General features: G+C 55.7%; 1 protein-coding gene across 2 annotated transcripts; it reads left to right on the top strand.

Annotated features, from left to right (window-relative positions):
- The first annotated feature begins 1,697 nt into the window (after positions 1-1,697).
- COG7 (component of oligomeric golgi complex 7) lies at positions 1,698-22,796 on the top strand. 2 transcript variants are annotated; one of them, XM_044452542.1, is made up of 16 exons: positions 1,698-1,847; positions 2,525-2,641; positions 3,608-3,776; positions 9,440-9,522; positions 11,570-11,692; positions 15,012-15,210; positions 16,101-16,228; positions 17,151-17,305; positions 17,699-17,815; positions 18,320-18,385; positions 18,624-18,807; positions 19,927-20,064; positions 20,193-20,276; positions 20,608-20,722; positions 22,005-22,148; positions 22,380-22,796. In XM_044452542.1, exons 1-16 carry the CDS (start codon positions 1,725-1,727, stop codon positions 22,544-22,546), a joined length of 2,112 nt encoding a protein of 703 aa, XP_044308477.1. In that variant the 5' UTR covers positions 1,698-1,724; the 3' UTR covers positions 22,547-22,796. The 2 variants fall into 2 exon arrangements, with proteins under 2 accessions (XP_044308477.1, XP_044308478.1); XM_044452543.1 differs by lacking the exons at positions 1,698-1,847; positions 2,525-2,641 and adding an exon at positions 2,653-2,711.
- The last annotated feature ends 2,038 nt before the right edge of the window (positions 22,797-24,834 follow it).

The raw sequence follows: 24,834 nt of genomic DNA, 5'->3' as shown, positions 1-24,834 counted from the left end.
CTTGCCTGGGCCACATGCTCCTCAAGTGGGTGGAAACAGCTGCTTTGTGCAGGGCGTGTAAATTCTGACTGGTCTTGAACGGCAGGGGTTAGTTTATGCAGCCATCCATGGAGTCCAGTCCCACAGGGTGGGAGAGCCCGCCACCTCCCCAGCTCATGGCTTCCATTGTCAGACTGCTCTGACGGCCAGGGCATTTTTCCCGATACAATGGTACCTCGGTTCACGAGCGCCTCAGTTCACGACCAAATCAGGTCGTGAACAAAAACTTCATAAAAATTTTGACTCAGGTCGTGAACTCTGCATTGGGTGGCGACTACGATAGCAGCCATCCCCCCCCCCACCCGCCGAGTGGGGAGATGGCTGCGATCATGCTGGGGGCGGGGAGGAGATGGCCAAGATAGCGCCCAGCTTTCCTGCATGAGCGCGCCTGTGATTGCACCCGTCTTTCCTGCACGAATGCAACCACAACCTCGGCCATCTCCCCACACCAGCACGATTGCGCCTGTCTCCCCCCCCGCACGCCCGCATTTTCACCCGTCTCGCATGATGACAGGCGCGATCGCAGTCATGCTGGAGGGGTGGGGAGATGCCTGCGCTCGTGCTTGGGGTGGGAGGGGGGGAGATGGCCAGGATGTTTGTTGTTCTTCATCACTTTGCTTCACATTTTTCTGATTTAAAAACAAATAGTTACAGAATGGATTAGCCTTATTTACATTGACTCTTATGGGGAACTTTGATTTGGCTCACGACCAATTTGGGTCATGACCAGAGTCCTGGAATGGGTTAAGCCGAGGGGCCTCTGTGGAACTTGAGCCCATTATTCCATGTCTTGCACTCTGAGACGATCAAGAGGCCTTGTCTTTCCTCTTCCTGGCAGCCTTGGAAGCACTCGGAGAGCACTGTCCTATCTCCCCTGTCTTCTTTTCTCCAGACGAAACATGCCCCGTTCTTTCCATTTCTCCGCACAGAGCTTTGTGTCCGATCCCCAGGTGTCGTGCCTTAAGGCAAGAGAGGGCCGGAAGCTCACAGTGAGAGTCAGGCATGGGAACAAGGGGATTTGTACTTGGTGCCCAGGGCCCAAACGGCCCCTCTGCAGCCCGACTCAGAGTGCCCTGAGCACCAAGTATAAATCCCCTTGTTCCAGTGCCTGACTCTCACTGTGAGCTTCCGGCCCTCTCTCACGAGCCAACGCCTCTGTCAAGCTGTAAGGCACGACACCAGGTCAGCCTTGCTGCCCTCTGAACCCTTCCAGCTTGCCTGAGGCCTTCTTACAAGCTCTCAAAGCCTAGCTACCATGTAGATGTCTGGCTGATTTTGGCTGTGGAAGTGTCATGGCTCCAGGCACACCACGTTTCTCTTGCCCTCCCTGTCCTGCCAAATGCCCCACAGACTCACCTGCCTGGGTGGCTCGAGGGACATCAGAGGTGCAGGGTTCTTTCCACACCAGCTGCAAGGTTTGGGTAGGAGGGTGTCCCAAGCTTGGAGGCCCTGCTGCAAGCTTGGTGTGCTTTTCCAGGCCTGTGGCTGGCTTCCTGAGGAATCCTTGAGGGCCAGCTCAGGGTTCGACATGGGACGTGGAGGAGGCAAAGCCTCCCCCCCCACCCCAGCAGCTGGGCCTCCGTGATGCCACAGAAGGTCACTATGTGGCTTCAGCGCATTCTGGGATCACTGCCCCAATGATTGTTTTCCTTCCTGCAGAGACTAGTCACCAGGCACTCCAGAGCATGCCCAGAGTTCTGCGGGAGGTGGAAGCCTTAAAGCAGGAGGCAACTTTCCTGAAGGAGCAAATGGTCCTGGTCAGGGAAGATATTAAGAAGTTGGAGCAGGACACGGCTCAGTCGATGCAGGTATTTTGTTCTGTTATGTGAGCAGGTGCAAGGACATGGTCCTTCCTAAGATAGCCTGAGGCAAATGCCCCTCGCGCCACCCCTGAGCCAGCTCTGCTCCTGAGCTGGGGTCTGGAGCCCAAGACAATGGCCAGTCCTGGCTGTGTTCAGACATGCAGAATCACAAGGCATGTGGCAGCAGTGGCAGCACCCCTCTGGAGCAGCAGAAATGCCAGATCGGACCTAAGCAGGGTGAAAAGCCTGACCAAACTCCCGTGCCTTGTCCCTCAGGCTGGAAAAGAAACCAGAAAAGATACTGGAATCTTTTGGACCCAAAGCCAATCAGAACCTTAAGCAGCAAAAAGAACAAAGCTGGGTTACTTACGTGTAGTAATTTGGTTCAACTGGCCTTTACCTTAGCACGTATTTAAAAGCAGGCTAGTGGAAAAGAGGGGAGCACCAAAACTCCCAGAGTTACTGGGTGGCGGAGAAATAAAATGCGCAATGCAGCACTTTGCCACTGAATATACGGTTTCTGGTGAAAGATGTTTTACCGCCAGCAGTCTGAAAAGAGCTAAAGTTTGTCAAGGATTTTATATGGTTGAGTGAAAAGCTGCCCTTCCACATGGAGATCCCAGATCATAGGTTCACGGTGGATGATGGAGGCAGCTTGTGGCTTGCAATGTGCTCTCTGCCAGGTCTTGGTCCAGCTGGATCATGTGAAGTCCAGGATGCAGCTGGCTGCTGACTCGCTCCAGGAGGCCGACAAATGGAGCACTCTCAGCGCTGACATTGAGGAGACCTTTAAAACCCAGGTATCCGTCTCTCTGGCTGCAGACAAATGAGCTTCCTGTAGAACAAATGAGCCATGCAGTGAGCAAAGAGGTGGGTTTTCTTTTCCCAGAGGCTGTGCCATGATGTCTGACGTAAACTAGCCATTAAGAGTCTGGGGGTTCCACCTGCTCTCCATGGGTCTCCTGTCTCGGGTTCCTCAGGGTGGGGGATGCCAGCCTACGGCTCCTGCAGCCCCATTCCAGTTTGGGCACACTGTCCCACAGCTCGATTAGTGCACCATGTGTGGCAGAAGCAGCTCCCCAGTTGCAGCGCTCTTGTCAGCAGGGTTGACACCAGCTCTCACCAGCTTGGTGGGACTGAGAGAGGTTTGCAGCAGCTCAAGGTGACCTGCGGGCATGGGGGCATAAGAATAAGGGTGCTGGGCTTGGCTGTGTGCAGTGCTGAAATGGGCCGCACCGAACAATAGCGCCGGAACAGGAGCAGGGAGCCATGGGAGGGACTCTGATCAGCAGGTGTCGTTGCTGGGAAAGCAAGAGGTGTTCAAGCTTCAGCTGTAAAAAGTGTCCACTTAAGCCAAACGCTGAAGAGGAGTGTAGCGCTCACAGCATGCCAAGCAGTCGTCATGGTGGCCTGTGTGATCTGGATGGCCTTGTAATTCTCCCCTGGTAATTTTTGTGTAGATTCCACTTCGGCAGAAGTGTCTTGTACATGTTTGGGGTTTGCTTGCTTTGGGGCCAGGCGCTGATTTTGCCTCTTCTGGCTGTGATTCCTCCTGACGTACTCTCAGCCTGGAAATGTACACATTTCTTTGTGTTTTTAAGGCACCTTCTGTTGTGGCTTCTCTTCCTTCAAAGTAAATTGGGACTCGAAGAGGGTTCTGAGCATCCCACAGGAGGAGGGCGGGGGTGAACAGGGGCCTTGGCAGGGCGTGTGTGCAGCCTGTTCCTCCCAGGCCGTGATGCTAACACAGCTGTTCCCTTGCTCAGGATGTCTCTGTGATCTCAGCCAAGCTGACAAGCATGCAGACCAGCCTGGCTGTGCTGGTGGACACGCCAGACTACTCAGAAAAGTGTGTGCACTTGGAGGCCCTCAAGAACCGGCTGGAGGCCCTGGCCAGCCCGCAGATTGTGTCTGCCTTCAGCACCCAGTCCCTTGGTGAGTAGGAATCTGCCTCCATGGCCACCCCTTGGCAAAGGCGCTGGGGAGGCTGGGGCGGCTTCTGGCCGATCCCACCCTGAAGCTGGCCAGGGACTGTGGAGCAGGCAGCTTCTTGGAGGATGTTGATCATTGTTCTTATTAATACCTTTAAACATTTCCTTGTTTTGGAGTATTGTCCCTCATCATCCAGAAGATTGAAGCTTGGTTAAAGTACTCAGCCACTGCCCCAGTTCAGAGTTGTGCTGAAGAAAGCCCATTTCTCGTTGGAAAGCTTAAGCAAGCCTCAACGAGAAGAGAGGTCTTCCTTGTGTCTGATAGGCTTTAAGTCTGTGCATTTGGCAGGTCTTTACAGAAAAAGGGCCCCTTGAACCACTAAAGAGATTGGTGTGTAGCTGGAATCAGGGAGGGGCTGCTTTGGTAGACCTGGGGAGCTTCTGGACTTCTAAGATTTTTTAGGTTATCAACACTGAACTTTTAAAGGCTGGCCTGATGCATCGCATGGCACCTACACAGCAATGCAAAGATGTAACATTTCTTGTTGTTGTTGTTGTTAGTCGCAAAGTCGTGCCCGACCCATCGCGACCCCATGGACAACACTCCTCCAGGCCTTCCTGTCCTCCACCTTTCCCCGGAGTCCACCCAAGCTCACATCGACTGCTTCAGTGACTCCATCCAGCCGCCTCATTCTCTGCCGCCCCTTCTCCTTTTGCCTTCCATTGTTCCCAGCATTAGGCCCTTCTCCAGGGAGTCCTTCCTTCTTATTAGGTGGCCAAAGTATTTGAATTTCATCTTCAGTATCTGGCCTTCTAAAGAGCAGTCAGGGTGATCTCCTCTAGGACTGACCGGTTTGATCGCCTTGCGGTCCAGGGGACTCTCAGGAGTCTCCTCCAGCACCACAATTCAAAGGCCTCAATCCTTTTGCGCTCAGCCTTCCTTATGGTCCAATTTTCACAGCCATACATTGCAACTGGGAAAACCATCGCCTTGACTATACGCACTTTTGTTGGCAGGGTGATGTCTCTGCTTTTTAGTATGCTGTCTAGATTTGCCATAGCTTTCCTCCCCAGGAGCAAGCGTCTTTTAATTTCTTGGCTGCAGTCCCCATCTGCGGTGATCTTGGAGCCCAGGAAAATAAAATCTGTCGCTACCTCCATTTCTTCCCCATCTATTTGCCAGGAAGTGAGAGGAATGGATGCCATGATCTTAGTTTTCTTAATGTTGAGTTTCAAGCCAACTTTTACACTCTCTTCCTTCACCTGCATCAAGAGGCTCTTTAGTTCCTCTTCACTTTCTGCCATGAGAGTGCTATCATCTGCATATCTGAGGTGGTTGATATTTCTCCCAGCAATCTTAATTCCAACTGGAGATTCATCTAGCCCCGCCTTTCTCATGATGTGCTCTGCATATAAGTTAAATAGGCAGGGCGACAGTATACAGCCTTGCCAAACTCCTTTCTCAATTTTGAACCAATCAGTGGTTCCATGTCCAGTTCTCACTGTTGCTTCTTGACCCGCATATAGGTTTTTCAAAAGACAAATAAGATGGTCTGGTACTCCCATCTCTTTAAGAACTTGCAACAATTTGTTGTGATCCACACAATCAAAGGCTTTAGCTTTAGCTCTCCCTCTTTGAAATCCTGTCTCTACTTCTGTTAGGTCTCAGTCCACGTACTGCTGGAGCCTAGCTTGTAGGATTTTGAGCATAACTTTGCTAGCATGTGAAATGAGTGCAATGGTGTGGTAGTTTGAACATTCTTTGGCATTGCCCTTCTTTGGAATCGGAATGTAAACTGACCTTTTCCAATCCTGTGGCCACTACTGAGTTTTCCAAATTCGTTGGCATATTGAGTGTAGCACTTTAACTGCATCGTCTTTTAGGATTTTGCATTGCTCAGCTGGAATACTGTCGCCTCCACTAGCTTTGTTGTTGCTCAGACTTCCTAAGGCCCTTTGACTTCACATTCCAGGACGTCTGGCTCGAGGTCAGTGACCACCCCATCGTGGTTATCAGGGATGTTCAGCTCCTTCTTGTATAGTTCTTCTGTGTAATCTTGCCACCTCTTCTTAATCTCTTCTGCCTCTGTTAGGTCCCTGCCATTTTGGTCCTTTATCATGCCCATCTTTGCATGAAATGTTCCCTTTTTATCTCCAATTTTCTTGAAGAGATCTTTGGTCCTCCCTATTCTATTGTTTTCTTCTATTTCTTTGCAGTGTTCATTGAAGAAGGCATTCTTATCTCTTCTAGCTATTCTCTGGAATTCTGCATTCAGTTGGGTGTATGTTTCCCTTTCTCCCTTGCCTTTCACTTCCCTTCTTTCCTCAGCTATTTGTAAAGCTTCCTCAGACAGCCATTTTGCTTTCTTGCATTTCTTTTTCTTTGGGATGGTTTTAGTTGCTGCCTCTTGTACAATGTTGCAAACCTCCGTCCATAGTTCTTCAGGCACTCTGTCTGTCAGATCTAATTCCTTTGTCTAATTTGTCACCTCTACTGTATATTCATCAGGGATATGATTTAGGTCATACCTGAGTGGCATAGTGCTTTTCCCTACATTCTTCAACTTAAGCCTAAATTTTGCAACCAGAAGCTCATGATCTGAACCACAGTCAGCTCCTGGTCTAGTTTTTACTGACAGCTTCTCCATCTTTGGCTGCAGAGCACATAGTCCATCTGATTTCTGTCTTGACTGTCTGGTGATGTCCATGTGTAGAGTCATCTCTTGGGTTGTTGGAAAAGCATGTTTGCTATGACCATCGTATTCTCTTGACAAAATTCTACCAGCCTGTGCCCTGCTTCATTTTGTACTCCAAGGCCAAACTTGCCTGTTATTCCGGTTATCTTTTGGCTTCCTACTTTAGCATTCCAATCCCCCATGATGATAAGGACATCTTTTTTTGGGTGTTAATTCTAGAAGGTGTAGTAGGCCTTCACAGAACTGGTCAACTTCTGCCTCTTCAGCACCAGTGGTTGGGGCATAGACTTGGACTACTGTGATGTTGAATGGTTTGCCTTGGATGCGAACTGAGATCATTCTGTCATTTTGGAGATTGTATCCCAGTACTGCTTTTCCTACTCTTTTATTGACTATGAAGGCTACTCCATTTCTTCTGAGGGATTCTTGCCCGCAGTAGTATACCTGATGGTCATCTGAATTAAATTCACCCATTTCTGTCCATTTTAGTTCACTGATTCCTAAGATGTCGATGTTCAATCTTGCCATCTCTTGTTTGACCACATCCAGCTTGCCTTGATTCATGGATGTTACATTCCAGGTTCCTATGGAGTATAGATCTTTGCAGCATCGGACTCTCCTTTCACCACCAGATACATCAGCAACTGAGTGTCCTTTCAGCTTTGACCCAGTCGCTTCATTCTTTCTGGCACTACTAGTACTAGCCCTCTGCTCTTCCCCAGTAGCATATTGGGCACCTTCCGACCTGAGGGACTCGTCTTCCGGCGTCATATCTTTTTGCCTTTTGGTACTGTCCATGGGGCTTTCATGGCAAAGATACTGGAGTGGGTTGCCATTTCCTTCTCCAGTGGATCACATTTTGTCAGAGCTCTGTGCTATGACCTGTCCGTCTTGGGCATAGCTTCATTGAGCTATGCCAGCCCCTTCGCCAGAACAAGGCAGTGATCCATGAAGGAGGTAACATTTCTAGATATGCTTAAATGAAAACCCATGTTCAGTGGGTTTGGGTGTGAATGCAAGAATTGTAATATATGCAAGATTTAATTTCTTTTCAAGTCTTAAGTTTACTCACTGTTAAACACATTTTGTATAACTTAGAATCTTAGAATCATAGAAGAGTAGAGTTGGAAGGGGCAGTGAAGACCATCAGGTCCAAGCCCCTGCTGTTGCAGGACACCAAGTTACACCATCCCACTCAGGTGGCTGCCCAGTTTTGCCTTGAATGTCTCTAGTGTGGGAAAGCCCACCACCTCTCTAGGCAGCTGATACTGACACACATTGCTCTGACACTGAGGAAACTTCTGCTGATATCTAGCCCAAATCCAGGTTGTTACAGCTTGAATTGATTATTCCTTGTCCCACACTCTGGTATCAGAGAGAAGAGATCTTGACCTTCCTTTTTGTGACAGCCTGTGAGGTCCTTACAGAGGGATCTCATGTCCCCCCTCAGTCTTCTTTTCTCAAGGCTGAACGTGCCCAGTTCTCTCAGTCTCTTCTCACAGGGCAGTGTTTCCAAACCCTGGATCACTTTTGTTGCCCTCCTCTGGATCCTTTCTAATTTTCCTGCATCTTTCTTAGATCTTGGTGCCCAGAACTGGACACAGGACTCCAGGTGAGGTCTGACTAGTGAGGAGTATACAATTGTGTTTTTGGTAGAGTTAATGAAATTCCAAAGTGGATCTACTCCTCCTCTTGCCCATTATTAGAGTGGACTTGCTCCTGGAGTGGTGCTTGGTTTTCTTACATTGTGCGTGTGTTGCCTCGGCCCCAGTGTCTCTGCCTGGCTCTGGCCACCTGCGCCCCGGGTCTTGGCGCTTGCCCTTGGGGAACTGAGCGTGTTCCTTGAAAGCCAGTTGGTGTCTTGAGGACTGACCTTGTGAATGGCAGCTGACTGCTGGATTGGGATCGAGTCGTTAGGTGACAGAGGTTGACCGTGCGTGTGTCATCGTGCCCTGAGCTGTGCAAATGGAGGCAGAACAAGAAATGCACCTGTCTGGGGCGGAGCCCTCCCTGCAGCCCTGCTGGGATCACTGTGAGCTTCGCTGGAAAGCTACCAGGAGGGGGCCGCCTTGTGCCAAGCACAGGGCTGGGATTGCTTGGAGCTGTGCCCTGCCCCACCTCGGAGCGAGCCTCGGCCCGCCCAGTCAGGTCACACCACGCTGGTGAGCAGGCTGCATCTCTTCCTGTCGCCGTTCAGCGCAGCTTTTCCCAGGTGCTTGGTACCTGTGGCAAAGAGGCCCCTTTGTTGGTCTCTGTTCCCATCCTCGCTGTGGGAAGGCCACACAAGGCTGACGTGGCTGCCTGTCCAGGCCATGGCCAAAGAGAGGCTTCTTCTACCTGGCATCTCCTGTTAGGTGGCTTGCAGGAAGGGGAGTGTTTTTTGCTCCCTGCCAGTTTCCTGGACTCTGTTCACCTCCTACCTGGATTTCTGCAGTTACTTTACCTGGGGCTGCCTTTGCAGATGGCTCATAAACTTCAGTTCAGAGCCAATGCCAGGTTACCAACCAGGCCTGGCTGGTATTACCATTCAATGCAAGCACCTGATTAGCTTATTCCCAGGCCATTTCCCAGCTCAGGTTCCCAAGTTCGGAGTGCGGGCATTGACCTTAAAAGCCTTAAATGATTTGAGACTGGAGAGACTGAAGGAACATCTTCTATATATACCTGCTCAGACCACTTGGTCATCCTTTGGGAGCCCCTCCAAAAGCTTGGTGGGTGGCACCCCGCTCATGGATTAAACTCTCCAGAGAAGTTTGCTTGACACCTGTGATGTTACCCTTTCCTCACCAGGCAAATGTCTATCTTTTCTCTAAGGAATTTTTGTGACTTTGTTCTAAATTTTTATGGCTGCTTCATCATCCCTGTGCAGTTGGTTGGTTGGTTGTTTTAAATTGCATTGTATCACTTTCTTTCAAACACGTGTGTTTTATATTTTAACCGTTGTTGTTTCTGTGACAACTCTGTGTTTTAGATCAGGCCCGAGTCTTTGTGAAAGTCTTCACAGAAATTGACCGGATGCCCCAGCTTCTGGCCTACTACTACAAATGCCACAAGGTATCCCCCCCCCCCCACTCCCCTGGAACAGCCTGGCTGCTCTCAGTGGCTGCTCAGCTCACAAGAAGGGCCTGGATACTGGATCCAGGCCAGCCCTGTTCGCGGCAGCCCCGAGCGGGCCTCCTTCGCCAGGGTGAAGCGAGGAGGAGGAGGGAGGCTCTTCTCAGGCCATTCCCTGCCTTTTGCTTGCTTGTTTTGCTAGCGCTTACGTGCCACTTAATGTAAGGAACCCTCTAAGCAGTGGCCAACCCCAAGTTGCCTGGGTAGCAGGTCACACACAGTGCCTTCCAGACAGTGCCCGCCAACGAATGTGCAGCCTGGTGGGACATCTTCCTGCGCAAGGCCCCCCGAGGTGGGCCTGTTCGGGAAAACTGCCTGCTGGGTGTGCCCCATGCGGCCCCTTCTGCCTGGATTAAGGAAGGCTTGGACTTCGCGGCAGAAGCACGTCAAGATGACGGCATGATTGTGCTGAGCTGCGCCGATCCAAACAGCAAGCTGGCGACAACTGTGTGTGCATGCGTGCATTTGTGATTGAAGTTATAATTCGCATTAACCAATAGTCCAGGAAGACTCTCTGGGCAGATTTACAAAACACAGGAAAACAAAACAAACAACGAGAATGACAACAATATGCGACAACATAACAAACAACCCCATCACAAACACAAACCGCAACAGTCCAGAATAAAGATACAATATAATATACAATGTACAGCTGAGAATTTAAACAGTAAGAGTCAAAATCTAAAACACCAACATTAAATTCAATAAAAATGAATAAATCATGCACAATTAAAATCAGTCCGTGCGTGGCAACTATGCAATTCTGTCCTCCAGTTGCTGGTCTGGCACTGAAACAGTGCAAAACAAGCAGCTTTAGAAATGTTTCCTCTTCTCACGCCTCCCCAGCGTTTTTTGTGTGAGCCTTCAAAGAGCCGCCACTGCCTCTTCCTGTCGCAGCACTTCGTGATTGTAACGCAGGTGCCTTTTTGTCCACTTTGCAAAGTCCGAGATCATCTTGGCATGATAAGGGATGCCTCCTGGGCAGCAGGTGCTTTCTGTGCAATCCCCTCCCCTCCCCTCCCCTGCCCTCCTTTCCTTTCCCCTTGTTTTCTCCTGGGGACAGTCCAACCAAGGCGAAGCCCTGCTTAGGAACCTGAGCCGCTGTGCCGGGGTGGTGTTGGTTTCATACACGGTTATGAGCAGCATACCAACTTTAATTAAATCGATGGGGAAGCCAGGGAGCTGCCTCTTGCTCTTTGGAGGTGGAGCAAAGATGGGGCCTCGCTCGGTGGTGCTTTCTCTGCTGGCTCAAGGGATTCTTGGGGACGCGTGTGGTGCGCCAGCAGATGTTGGGGTGGGGTGCTATGCAGTCACAGGGCTTCCCGAGTCAAGCGATGATCCCTGGAGCAGTGGCTGTTCTATTTTTCAAGTGGCTTCTAAGGCCCGCAGGCACATCAGTCAGTCCATCTCTCCTCCTAACAGCCTCGTGAAGCAGATTTGGTCTCAGGCTGCCTGGTCAAATGAACAGCGCTTTGATGGCTGACCTCCCTCCGCCTCTCAGATGTTATTTCACACGGTCCACGGCTGAATTTTTTGTGGCAGGATTCCACACTCTGATAGATGTGGTCTTGCGGGGGGAAAGGTGTCCCATGGTCGGTCCGCTCCTCTTGGGGTGGAGGCCATTGGGTGATGAAGCAAGCTGCCTGGCTCTGTTTGCGCAAGAGCTCGCCCTCGCTTTCTCTGTTAATCTGGATGGACGAAGGTGGACCTCGTGAGGGAGGAGGCCACCTGCCTTGCGGGCCGTGTCCTGCCTCGTGGACCAGAGGTGGCCTGCCTGCAGGCACCGCTGCTGAGGAGCTGGGTGGGAGGAGGCCTGGCACCCCTCTGGTGTCCAGCCGGGTTGCCGCCGTGTGTGCGTAGTGCAGGGCGGGATGGACTTTGGGCTGACCCACCATGGCTTTATGGCGTCCTTTTGCTTCTGCACGGAGGGAGAGCCAGAAATGCCTTGAGTGAGCCTGATCCCGGCCATCTTTCTCTCTCGTAGGTGCAGCTCATGGCCACATGGCAGGACCTGTGCCAGTCTGACTTGCCTCTGGATCGGCAGCTGACGGAGCTCTATGACGTGCTGCTGGAGACCTGGCACTCGCAGCTCCAGTGGGCCTCTCAGGTATGTCCGTGGCTGGCAGGCAAGGGAACTGCCGTGGGCACGGGAAGCTCCAGCTCGGATCATCAGGAGAGGCGGAGGCCTGGCAGTAACTCTGGTGGCCACTGCTGCCCCAGAGCTGCTCTTCTGCCAACTCTTGGGCGTGTGGTGCAGTTGCCACACTTTGGGTGACTGCCTTTTCGCCTCTGGCCTGCGCTGCTCTGATGCATCCCCCTTTCCGGGGTTTTCCTAACCAACTTGCGCAACTTTACTGTTTTTTAGCTCCAAGAGAACTTTCCTTGCAAAACAAGTAGCTGTCTCCCTACAGCAGCCTTCCGCAACCTTGTGCCCTCCAGACACATTTGGACTGCAACGACCAGAATTCCCCATCAGTGGCCCTGTTGGATGGAAATTCTGGGAGTTGTGGTCTAGATGCCTCTGAAGACCACCAGGTTGGGAAGACTGCCTTGCATAATAAGCACTTGAAAATATATTGGTTTTTGCAAGCTGCAAGGTTCATGCATGAGCTGCCAAAACTGGCCATTGAGGTGCATCTGTGCTCACTTTGTGCAAGCGTGCTTTTTGGCATACGAACAGTGAGCGTCAGCTGCTGGGTGGTAGTGAGAATGAACAAATGAATACGTGGAATTTGATGGCCCTTTCTTGGATACCTTTTTTTAAAAGCAAGTTGCTGACTCTGATGGCCACAGAGATTTAGACGGCAACAGATGCCGGGCTTGCAGGAGATTCTGAAGCAGGAAAGGCCTTAATAAGGTGGCTGTCTGTTTTGGATCACTCCATAGTTCTCCCTCTGTCCAGGAAAAGTGGAATAACATACAGAGTAGTTTTACACCGGGGTTTGTACAGCCTTTCTGCCCCTACCTACACATTCACACGTGTCTCCTAGTGATCCCGGTATGCATTGCTCTTCTCTTGCTGCTAGAAAGTGACTTGGATCAGTGTCTCAGAGTGGGTGGAAAGGGCAGTGGGTGGGGAGATTGGGGGGAGCATCAAAGTAAAGGCCAGTGGGGTCTGTGCAGCCCGCAGGTAGCTAAACTGCCACCACGGGATGCGGTGATTTGGACAGCTTTAAAAGCTGATTGGAAAGATTCGTGGAGGAGGAGCAGTGGCAGCGGCTTGCACAGCTCTTCATATGCCCTGATCTCATGCATCCTGTATTAAACAAGAAAACAGCTGCCTGTCGCTCCGCAAAGCTGCATTTACAGTTGGGGTGGCATCTGATTGCAGGTGACACTGGGAAGCCTGCCCTTAGGAAGCACCAGTGCGTGGACGTGTCCAGCTGCAAACTGACCAAGATTCTCCCAGCCCAGGAGGGGCAATTCACTGCAGGTGCCTTGCAGGGGAGGCCTCCTGCAGCCGCCACAGATAAACATCGGCTTTCCCCTTCACGGGTGAGAGGCCCCATCAGCCTAATCTGATGGAGTTGGTGGTTGCCCATGAAAACTCCAGCCGCAATAAACCAGTTTTGCCCAAAATGCCACGAGGGTGCTTTTTATCTCTTTGCTGCTACAGAACAGGAGATCAGCTAAGGCGGCGCTGCTTGGGGGGATGCTGCTTGCCTGCTGGCCCATTCGCACGAGCCTTCTGTATGTGCTCTTATTCTCCACAAACAGCCCATTCTGCAAAGAGCTTCTGCGAGGCTCCTCAGAGCTTCCCTCTGCTCTGCTTTTTGATATAGGAAGAGGCTTTCTCCTGTCCGTGGTGGATGGGGGGAAAGCAGAATGCACCTGGATGCATTCAAGGGAGGAAGCGGGCCAGGAACATGCCTGCGCAAGGGATGAAAGCAGCACTGATCTGATGGATACCACCCAGCAGCAATACCTGGGTCGCCCCCCCCCCGCCCAGGAACTGCTGCAGGTGAGTGCTGCCACACGAGCTGCTTCCTGTTTTAATCAATTTTCCTGTCATGTCCAAACCCAGGAGCACTGGGGCCTTTGGGGCAAAACAATTAGGAGCTAATCTTCCCTGATAATCCATAAATGGATACCAACCATCTTTTCCAACCTGGTGCCTTTCAGGTGTGGTGGGACTGAAGTTCTCTCTAGCCCCCTCCTGTGTGGCCCCCTGACCATGTTGACTGGGGGAGGGTGCAGTTGCAGTCTGACACCTCCAGGCAGAAGCAGGTTGGTGCTCGTTGGCTCGCAGGCTCCTGCAGCGTGACCTGGGCTTGCTGTTAACGGATTTTGGTCAGGCTGTGGGGCCCCCATGAGAGGCAGAAGCCCGAGGGGCCCCACCTGGAAGGAGAGGCAGACAAAAACCTCCCCTCTGCTGCCACACACAATGCAGTCTGTCTGCCAGGATGACCCCCACACAGTGGGAACGTTATAATTATGGAAAACTGACTCGGAGCAAGAAGGTCAGAGGAAGAGGATTATTTTTAAAAAATCAGACTACTTGAGCGTTAGGGCAAAACAAAATGAATTCTATGAGATGGACTTGTTCTGTGTTTCCTTTCAAGGTTTATAATAAAGGAAATGTTCCTTTTAAAGTAGGAAAGCAAATACAATTTGGGCAACTTTTCCATACCTCATTTCCTACAATGCTGGGAGCCAGCATATTTTTCCATTAGTAAAACTTGGGTTCTTGCCATTCTTCCTCAAAGTTCATTCTGGAATATTTGAACTCTCAGGATTTTTGAGGCCTTGATTCCCAGTTGCAGTTGAACATCCAAGTGTTTCTGAATCTACTTGGAGCAATGCAGGAACTGGGAATGTTGCTCTGTTCCACACCTCACGGGGATGCCGTTGGCCAGGCTGCACACAAATGCCAAAATGCATCTTAATTCGGGCGAGAATTCTGCCATCCCTCCTTGCCCACAAGCCTCAAGTATTTTGGCATCTCAAGAATTTTGGCTCATGTGCTCACAGCCTCTACCTGCTGCCAATAGGATATGGCCCAGAGGTTACAGGTTCCACAGAGGGGCATACAACTTCTGGCCTTTCAGCTGTCTCCAGACCGGAATACTCAGGGTGGTCTTGAAAGGGAAGAGGGAATACAGGAGGCCTCTGACCGAGGAAGGGTTATACTGCAGTTTCTCAGTGCCCCAAACATCCGCCCTGGAACTCCTGGTCATGGAACCAACCAAAGTGGAGGCGGCCCCAGATTTCATCTGAAGTGGTTTCTCCCAGGGCCTCATACAAGGCAAAGGTTGTTGAAACAGCGACTTCATCGGGTTCAACATACACTTAAGTTGAATTCCCACACAGTCCCATGTGGCTTCAAAAGAGGAGCCTTTTCTGAAATGAGGGGACCCGTAAAAGGGAAGTTGGAAGAGGGAGTCAGGAGAGTTAACACCAGCCCCCCACGTTTTCTCCCTCCACAGGTTTTCAAGAACCCCCACCAGGTGGTGGTCGTGCTGCTGATCCAAGTGCTCGGTGCGCTGGTGCCCCCGATCCCCGTCTGCCTCAGCACCGCCATGGAGCAGGTCAGCCCCGAGGACAAGCTCAGCCAGCTGCTGGGGCTGTTCGACGCCACCGTCTTCTTTGCACGCGGCCTGGAAGTTGCGACACGGCCCGGCTTGCGTGAGTGTCCGCTGGGAGAGGTTCTGGGAGAGTGCCGCAGCAAATCCCTGAGGGCATGGGTTTGTTCTTGCTCTGTCTGTACACGGGGTTTTTACAGGAATATCATTTGTTAGCACTGCATAGGTGGTATTTACTGGTTATGTAACATTTATGCCAAATTTTGTTTAACTTGCTGAGGGCATTATTGACACAATTCTTACAGTGTTTGATGAAGCTGAACATTTTGGATTCTGCCCTGAGTCAACACTGCGTGGCACCTTTGCCAAGCAAGCCCGGCCTCTCCGTTCCCACCCCTTCTGCAGGGGGAGAGGTGCAGCAGCTGGGCTGTCTCTGAGATTTCTTCCGTGGCTTCGGCTTCCTTCCGCACGCTCTGGTCTCTCAGGCAGCAGCTGCCCTTTCCTTGGCTGCGAGGTGCCAGGAATGAGGGATGTTAAAAACACTGAGCCAGAGGAGCCCAGGGCTGGAGTGCTGGGCACCAGTTCACACATGCACACACACACTCAAGTCCAGTTGTGTTCTATGCCAAAGTGTGGCGTGCTTGTGCCATGTCTCAAAACCATTTCAGGAGAAGCTGGAAACGGGTCGTCTCGGGGCTTGCTGGGACTCTCTAGGGCAGAGGGGTTGATAAAAAGCAGACGGGAGTTTGGGGAAGGGTCTCCGAAGAACTGGAGCATGGACAGAGGGGCTCCGCGCGGCCCTGCTGGAGGAAGAGGGCAGTGGCTGCCGTGCCGCTTCTCCCAGGGTGTGGCTTCGAGCTGGGAGCCGCAGTCGCTGCTCCTGGCCCGGGTCAGGAGATGTAGATGTTCCCGGGCGGGGGCTGGGGGGCATGTGGGAGAACGCGGCAGTCCTGGCAGCCGGGCTGCTGCAGCCCTGTGTTCTTGTACTTCCAGGGGAATGCAGCACCGTGAAGGTGGCAGAGCTGGTGGAAGCGGTTTACGGCCCCTACAAGCCCTTCCAGCTGCAGTACGGAGCCCTGGAGGAAGAGAACCTGCTCATTCAGATGAGCGCCGTCCCTTTGGTGAGCCCTCCTCCCCTCCGTGGACCCCTTGGCTGTTGCTTGCTTGCTTGCTTTTATGTTTAACCCTCTTCTGGAACTTCCAAAGTGATGAAAGCAGGTTGTATCAAAACTCTGCGAGTTTAAGTGTTACGATTGCCTAGCAAAGGTCTGTTCTGGGATCCTTTGCCTTCAAAGATGAAATTAGCAGTTCCTGCTCAGAGGCCACCTCTGCGGAGCCTTGCGGTTGTTCTGCCCTGTTGCTTGATGAAGAGTTCTTGAGAACTTTGCACACTTTTGTGGCATTTTGGTCGGTCCTTGCCAATGTATTACTGAACCACAGATTTGGGTTCTTTTCCTCATGGACCAGCTGCCTTATGGAAGCGTGTGTGTCAAATTTAAGCTGCTCTTGCATTTTGCTTTTTTTTCTAGTTTGCTTTGTCTGATGTTTTTAATATTTTTGTTTATCTTGATTCTCTCACACAGACATAATCGTAAGCTTTCTTAGAGACTAGGCAGTTCAAAGGCAGGACAGGGCTTGTTTTCAGTCAGTCAGACAAGCCACCAAAAGTCCAATACCCTCCTAAGCCCACAACGTAACATGCGAGCCAAGCCAAAAGGCCTCCCAAGGCTTCTGGAGTCAGAGGCACCTGCCTGGAGGAGCTTTGCCTTGCAGGCCATTTTCACAGGGGCTGTCTGTGCTCACTTGCTTTGGAAGGCTGGCCCTTCGGGGAACTCGGTCCGGTCCTCTCTTCTGAGGTGTGCTGGGCTCACCGTGGACCGTTCGCAACAGCCAGGAAGTGCTCAAGAGACTCTTGGCAGGCTCCATGGAGGGGGAGTGCTGGCATGGGTGGTGCCAGGCCCCCCCCCCCCCCCGTGGCCGCTAGGGCCAGAGCTGCCCGGGCGCGTGGGGGAACACGGACCCTGACATTGTGTGATTGCGCAGGAGCACGGGGAGGTGATTGACTGCGTCCAGGAGCTCAGCCACTCGGTGAACAAGCTCTTCGGCCTTGCCCTGGCGGCTGTGGACAACTGCCTGCGGCTGACTGACGGGCTGGGTGTAGGCGGACTCCTCAGGGCCTTGCGAGCCCTTTTCAGCAAGTAAGTGCTTGGCCACTGGCTGGCAAGTCAGCCCTGGCTCTTGTGCCGGTGGGGGGGGGGTGCTCAGGGTGGCCTCGTAATCCGCCTGGTTTGGGGTGATTCTCTGCACGCACCACGCCTCCCTTCCCACAAGGGTAGCCATGGGCAAAGAAAGTGGCTTTCCAAGAAGCACCAAGGGTGGAGGCTGCTGAGCTTCCCTTCCCCCCGGCAAGGATTAATAGTGCCTCCTAAGCTGTAGATGCACATCTGTTCAGTCTGGGTAATATATGCAAGCCTCTGAGCTTGCCTTTCTGTGTTCCAAAGTTTCAGTGCTCTTTTGGCCCAGGAAGAGCGCAGGGGGCTTTAGGGGGCCAGAGGGGCTTCCCGGGGGCACATCCTTGCCTCTTTCCGCAGGTACGCTGCTGACTTCAGCAGCGCCATACAGGCCATCAGGAAGAAGTGCAGGCTGGATGACGTCACTTCCGAGGTGCTCTTCCAAGAGGACTGGACCGCATTCCAGACTGCAGTCCGGTAAGGAAGGCTCTTGTGTGGGAAGGGTGGACGGCTCCCCTGCGGAGGGCAGCACCTGCCAGGCCATCTGGGCGGCCACGTTGCTCCTCGCGCCGCACTTGAGTCGCTTCACGTGAGCCGGGAGCAGGTGTTTGGAGGGAGACCTCTTCGCCACCCCTCTGTGCCGCGGGAGCCTGTTCTCAGCCTGCCTTGTCTCTCCGCTTAATTGGAGCAATCCAGGCTGTCGTGAAGGGGCCCGCGAGCAGGGGGCCAGTGCAGAAGGCATTGAGGTGCAAGTCGCTGCTACTGGGAAGGCAAAGAACCGCTGAGTCTTCCTGGGCTCCATTACAGCGCTGGGCAGTCCTTCCGGGAAGCCAGTCCAGCGGGTCATTCCAGGGGAAACGGGGCAGGCTGGCATGGTGCCCCACCTCCCCCCACGCCCACTGCAGAAAGGCAGCTTGGCGGCAGTGGCCCCCAGCCCAGCCCCAGTCCCTTGCTGGCGCTCACCGGTCCTTTCCCCCCCAGAATCATCGCCACCTGCGGGGAGCTCCTGCGCCAGTGTGGAGATTTCGAGCAGCAGCTGGCAAACAGGTGGGACGCGCGGGGCCGGCAGGGAGGATCCGGGAGCGGCATGGCTCATCCGCGGGCTTGCTGTGCCACTGCACAGGGGCTGCGCGCTGGGCCTGGGCCTGGGCCTGGGCCTGGGCCTGGGCCTGGGCCTCGCCAGGAGGCAGCTCTGCCCCAGCCAGGCCCGGCCCCATCGAGACAGCCTCAGGCCAGGGCCCTGCTCACTCAGGTGCCAGCCACGCTGCCGCCTCGCCCTCTGCAGGATCCTCTCGACCGCGGGAAGGCACCTGTCGGACTCGTACAGCCCCTGCAGCCTGAGCGGCCTCCAGGAGCCCAGCCTGGAGAAGCAGAGTCCTGCCAAGAACCCTTGGCAGGAGTACAACTACCTGCAGCGGGAGAGCCCCGCCGAGTACACCGCCCTGCTGGAGACGCTCTACAACCTCAAGGTGGGGCACCTGCCGGCTTGGTGGATGTGGCTCCTCCTGGCACTCTGCATCAGCTGCAGGGGGGACCACGTGGCAGGTGGACCCCCCCCCCAGCAGCCCTTCCAGCAGAGGGGGCTGCAGCTTTGGCGGGTTTCCTCTCCTGAACTGCACGCGCCTTCCCTCGGCCTGCCCCCTTGCTTGTTTCCCCAGGGCGCATTCGCACTCGGATGCCCTCCCGAGGCTGCGGGCCCCACCGCAGGCCAGGGCCGTTTTGCCACGGTGCCGGGGCAGTGGTTGGGCTCCTGCGGACCTGCTGCTCTCGGCAGCCTCTGTGCTCCGGGCGAGGCTGGCGTGCGGGCCCCGCACAGCACTGCTCCTGCTCGGCTCGCATGCGCCCTGCCTGGGACAAGGCGTGAGCTGAGCTGTGAACTGCGGGGCCGGGGTGGGACCACAGGCGGACGGACAGACGGACGGACGGACACGCGGGGAGGTGGCCTCAGGAGAGCACCTGCCGCTCGCTTGCGCCCCCGGGTGGCTCTTGCACGAGGCCTTTCTGAGAGGGCTTGTTGGCCCCAGCGTGGGCGCTGGGCCCTGCTGCGCTTCGCACTGAGGCTGTTGAGCCAGCTTGGATGTGCAGCTGTTCCAGGAAATCAGGTAGCCCAGCATGGCTGCAAGACCTGTGCCTTGGTGGCGAGCTGGAAGCCTAACCCTTATTTTATTCGTGGTGTTTATATTGGCTGCCTGAGCACATATTTATCTGGCCAGCCCACAAAGATGCACAGATAGAATGCAGCATTACAAATGTCACAAATGGAATCGCTGCACGGAATGTTCCAGCAACATGGGGCCTAGAAGCAGACACACAATGTGCAGGTGGTGAGATAAAAACACCATAGATAAGGCGGTGAAGGGAGGCCGCGGAAGACTGGGCGCCACAGGGTCGAAGTGCTTCGCCTGACGACAGTGTGTGCGGCCTGCTTTGAAAGTGGGCGCCCACAAGCGCTGCTGCCCACGCTGGCTGTGGAGGCGTGCGGTGGCACGCTGCAGTTTCAAGAATCAGTGTGAGGAGGCCGAATCCAGCCAGGGCCTGGGCCAGATTCCGGCTGCCGGCTCCAGACGCCTGCTTTCTCCTTTTCGCAGGAGAAGGGGACCAGCCACAACCTGCTCTTGTCCTCTCGATCAGCCCTGGTGCGCCTCAACCAGCTGGCCCATGAGCTGGCCTTCGACTCCGTCTTCCTTCGCATCAAGCAGCAGCTCTTGCTCGTGGCCAAGATGGAGGTGAGCATCCTGCCGGGGATGCTGGAGGGCCGGGGCGGCAGGGCTCCCTGGGAGGGCCTGTGGTTTTGTGAGTCTGGGGGAGGCCCGCTTTGGCCCTGTGGGCTGAGCCTCCGCTTCATGTCGCCCAGGGCTGGAGCACCAGCAGCAGCGGCGAGATGCTCATGGAAGACCTGCCCACCTTCAGCCTCACGCCCTTGGAGTACATCAGCAACGTGAGAGAGCACATGGGCCGAGGGGCGGGTCCCGGGGCTGCCCTGGCAGCATCTCCAGCCAGCCAGTTTCGGGGGCGCTGGGAAGGAGCGGGAAGGCCAGACATGCAGCTTGGGCACGAGGCTGAAGCGTGTGGAAATCCTCCGCACAGCTGGAGCTGCATGACCCAGGGAGGCGGAGGCCTCCCCAAGCAAGAGGCTTTCCGGGGGCTGCTGGGCGGTCCCCGGGGGCCGCTTGCCGGGGAGTCTTGCACTGGGCGGGGCTGGGACCCTCTGGCCCCCCCTCGGCTGCCGATTCCGTGCTCGTCCCACTGCTGCTCATCTCTCCACCCAGATTGGCCAGTACATCATGTCTCTTCCCCTCCATCTGGAACCCTTCGTGACCCAGGAGGACTCGGCGCTGGAGCTGGCGCTGCATGCGGGGAAGCTCCCCTTTCCTCCGGAGCAAGGTGGGGAGCGCCCAGTGGGGGCGGCACCGGCTCTCTTCCTCAGCGGCCCGCCAGGTGGCTTCCCTTGGCGCCTCTGGGGAGGCCTGCCCGCCTCATCCAACACACGACTCGATCGGTATCCCTCTCACAATGTGGGTGACCTTTTGGGCGCACCAGCCCAGTCCCAGCTCCCGGAAGCATCAGGGAATGACCCTCATGGCTGCTGCTCGAGGGGGGGGGCAGTGCCCCGCCCTGCCTCGTTTCTTACATTATGTTTTACATTTAAATTTAGTTACTTTATATTTACATAGAAATTTCTTAGGGTTTCCTCCTAGTATTTAGCGGTATAGAAATACTGCAGATAAAACTATGGTGGCAGAGGAGGGCAGCACGAATGATCCAGGCCTTGGAACCACTGCCCGGTGAGGAAAGACAGGGAGAATTGGGCATGTTCAGCCTTGAGAAAAGAAGATGGGGGGGGCAGTGGTACGGAGGACAGGATATCTCTCTATAAGTACCTTAAGGGCTGTCACAAGGAGGAAGAGTTGGATCTCTTCTTGCTGAGTGTAGGACACGGAATATTCTAGTCAAGTTGCAGCAACCCAGATTCAGGCTGAAAATCAGGAAACGCTTCCTCATTGTCAGAGCAATACAACCGTGGAACCAGCTGCCTGGAGAGGTGGGGGGCTCTCCCACACTGGAGACGTTCAGAAAGAAACTGGACAGCCCTCTGGGTGGGGTGATTTGACTTGGTGTCCTGCAACAGCGGGGTGGGGGGTGGACTCGATGGCCTTCATGGCCCCTTCCCACTTCACTCTTCTCTGGTTTTTATGAAACAGGCAGGAGGTGCTCCGGGGCCTGTGGAAGCCATTGCAGTCGCTGCTCGGACGCTGGAGGCCTGGCTGAGCCCGCCTGAGTGCCCAGCACTGCCTGCCTCCCCCTGCCCTGCTGCTGCTCCGTCACGGCTTCTGCGGAGCGGGAACTTTGCCCTTCCGCTGGGCCCTTGCCGCAGCCCCATCCCGCACCCAGTTTGGTCACCGTGTGAGACTGAGGGAGGGCGCAGGAGGCAAGAGGCGCTGCAGCTCGCTCGCTTAGTCGGTCGCTGCTCCTTCTAATGGACGGAGCTCGGTCCTGGGCCCTCCATGAAAGAGGGAGGTTCCGGTTGATCAGAGGGGTACTGACCTCACTGCCCAGGCGGGGACCTGCCCCGAAGCGCATGCTGGAGAGGGACGTGGCTGTGCCCCTCCTCCCCAGGCGGGAGCCCTGGGCCACTCATGCACGCGCCGCCTCTGCTCCCTCCCAGGTGAGGAGCCCCCCGAACTGGACAACATGGCGGACTACTGGCTGGGCTCCCTGGCCAGGGCCACCATGCAGACGTACTGCGAGGCCATCCTCCAGATCCCGGAGCTCACCCCGCACTCCGCCAAGCAGCTGGCCACGGACATCGGTGAGGCCGGTGTGGGGGATGCGTGGACCCCCTGCCGCTGCGCCTGCCCTCATGTGCCTCCAGGGCCCCACTGGGGTCGCGCGAGGGGTGGCTGAGCCCTGGGCGCGCCGCCATGTGCTTGGCTGGGGGAAGGCACGCCGGGCTTGCACGCCCCCAGAGCGCCCCTGCAGCATCTCGCCTGCCACGGGCGCGTGGAAGGAGGGCTTGTTCAGGGTGGCTCTTCTCCCACAGATTACCTGGTCAACGTCATGGACGCGCTGGGCCTCCAGCCCTCCAAGGCCCTGCAGAGCACCGTCGCCCTGCTGAAGGCCACGCCCGAGGAGTTCAAGCAGGTGGCCAAGTCCTTTCCGCGGCGCTTGGCTAGCAGCATCGCCGCCATGAGGAGCCTGGAATACTGAATTCCGAACAATCGTGCTGAAAAGTCGGTGGCCTCTTGCCGTGGTCTGACGGGAGTGGGCCCGCCCGGGGCATCTGGCAATCTCCTGCAGAACTGCCCTGCTCCTCCTGAGGGGGGAGGAGCGGCTCCCTGGAACACAGCAGAGATGTGGAGGAGGGCTCCCCTGTAACGGGGAGAAAGCCGAGTGCGTGGTGCTCGTGGGCGGCCTTTAAGCAAATCAAACGCAATAGAATAAAATACACCAACTCAAAGCCTGTCTCGAAGGGGCCACTGTCAGGCCGGGGGTGCTTAGCCTGGGCTAGGGGCCAGAGGCCAAGCTGCCCATGTCTGGGGGCTGGCGAGCCGGCAGCAAGCCCAGGACATGTGGGCCCGTACGAGGCATGGATCACACTGCCGCCACCCACGAGACGGTTCCTCGGCGAGGCTGCCCGCGGGCAAGCGCGAGTTGTGTGCATCCTGGCCCACGCCACGTCGTATCCTGCCGGCCTGGCAGAACAGCTGGGAGGCAGCCCTGTGGCTGAGCGGGTGATTCAGCCGTGCCCCTCACTGTTGGGGCCAGCCCCCGCCCGAGGTCCAGCCTGGCCTCCAGCCAGGCACTGCTCCCCTTCGCCTGCCCTGGCCGGCCAGCCGGCTCAGCCGGCTCAACTGCCCAGGCTGGGTCAGGCTCACCAGGTGCTCTGGAGCAAGGCGTTGCCCGGGAGGTGTGTGAGGGCCGCCTCGAGTGCTCCCGGCCCTGTTCGCCACTTGTGTGCGCAGGCGGGGTGGAGCAGTGCGCACCTCCTGAGGCCCATGTCCTGCCCCGCTGGGGGGTGCAGGTGAGGTGGAAGGAAGGACACCAAGCCTCTTCCTCGCCACCTCCCGGCTCACGTGAGCTTGGCACACCTGCCCTCGCGAGTCTGGCGCAGGAGCAGCCCGGCCTTGTCCTTTCGGGGCACGCCGGTGCTCTGACTGATGGGCTGTGCTGGAGCCGCTGGTGTGGGCCCGGCCCGGCCCGGCCCGGCCCGGCCCGGCCATGGGGGCGAGGTCCACCTGCCTCGACGGCAGGACCAGCCCCTTTCAGGGCTGGGCAGGCAGGCTGCGCTGACTGGATCCCACTGCACAGGACAGGCTCTGGAGCCGGGCTGGCCGCCTCTTGCTGCCTCTGGGCTGCGCTGCCGCTCCTCGCTCGCTGCTTGGCACCTGGCCCGCCTGGGGCAGGGCGCTGGCAGTGGCAGAGCTGTCCCTGTGATGCTGCACCTGCACTCTGGCACAGGCCTGGGGCTGCCCGGAGATCGGAGGGCCAGGCCTCTTTCGACAGCTCGGGCAGCTTCCTCACCTTCCATAGCAGGAACAGGGAGCCCAGTGCCCTGAAAGTGAACAGACCCTGCCATCCTGGCGCACCGAAGCCAGAACGGCCGCCAGCTCCTGGCCTCACCCTGCGGCCTGACTGCTGGGCTGCCGAGCCGCTCTGCAGTGCTGCCGCCGGTGCCCTGCCGCTCCCTCCCTCGCCTCTGCAGTCCCCGAAGCGCAGGCTCGCCCGAGGCAGTGCCGCTTGCAGTCCTGTGCCCACAGAGGTCGCCGTGCTGGGCGCCTGGGGCCAGGCGCAGGTCTTGCAAGGCTGGCACTGCTGGTTTGCACGGCCAATACCAAGGTGTCCCCTGCCATGGGAAGCGGGCAGCCCCTGGCCCTGCAGGGGCTGCTGAGCATGGCAGGTGCGTCTCCTGGCCCAGCCGAGTCTTACTGGGTGCCACTCCCTGACTCGTCTGAGGGGCTTGCAGGGAATCCAGCAGCCGGGAGTCAGGATGCCAGGAAGCACTGCCTGACGGTTAGGACCCCATGGTATGGAATGGGCTTCCACAGGAGGAGGTTGCAGCGCCGCTGGTGAGGGTGTTCAAGGAAAGATTGGACAACCAAACGTTGGCGACTACATGAATAGAGCCAGCTGGAGCTGGGGGTCAGACTAGATGGCCCGGGAAGCCCCTTCTGACTCACTCTGTTTCTGAGTCGTGTCCTGTGCAGACCTCCTTGTGGGCAGTTTGCTGCGAGTGGGAGAGCGATGGGTCAGCGCACGCTCTCTGCCCTCGCTGCAGGAGTTTGGGCGTCGAAGCCACCCTGGGCCCACGCGATGCCGTGGCAGCACGCTTCCCGCCAGGCCGAGCGTGCTCTGCTGAGCAAGCCCCTGCACTGCGGACCTTGCACTGCCGCCAAGGTTGCCCGGCCTGGATGCCGGTTCCCCGCCTGGCACGACTATCCTGCACCTCATGCTGCACCTTTTCAAGTTTTTGCACAAGAACTAGGAACTTAGTCTTT

This window comes from Varanus komodoensis, unplaced genomic scaffold (genome assembly GCF_004798865.1).
Source record: "Varanus komodoensis strain SLA01 unplaced genomic scaffold, ASM479886v1 scaffold73, whole genome shotgun sequence".
Taxonomy (NCBI): Eukaryota; Metazoa; Chordata; class Lepidosauria; order Squamata; family Varanidae; genus Varanus; species Varanus komodoensis.
Note: the sequence above shows the minus strand (reverse complement) of the source record. Positions and strands in the feature narration are given on the sequence as shown.

What these genes read in the sequence shown, in the direction of transcription:
- COG7 (XM_044452542.1), top strand. Translation starts at nt 1,725, where the DNA reads ATGCCCAGAGTTCTGCGGGAGGTGGAAGCCTTAAAGCAGGAGGCAACT. An exon ending in CTTCAGCACCCAGTCCCTTG is followed by an intron (nt 3,777 to 9,439) that starts GTGAGTAGGAAT and finishes TCTGTGTTTTAG; the next exon opens with ATCAGGCCCGAGTCTTTGTG. An exon ending in AGATGAGCGCCGTCCCTTTG is followed by an intron (nt 16,229 to 17,150) that starts GTGAGCCCTCCT and finishes GTGATTGCGCAG; the next exon opens with GAGCACGGGGAGGTGATTGA.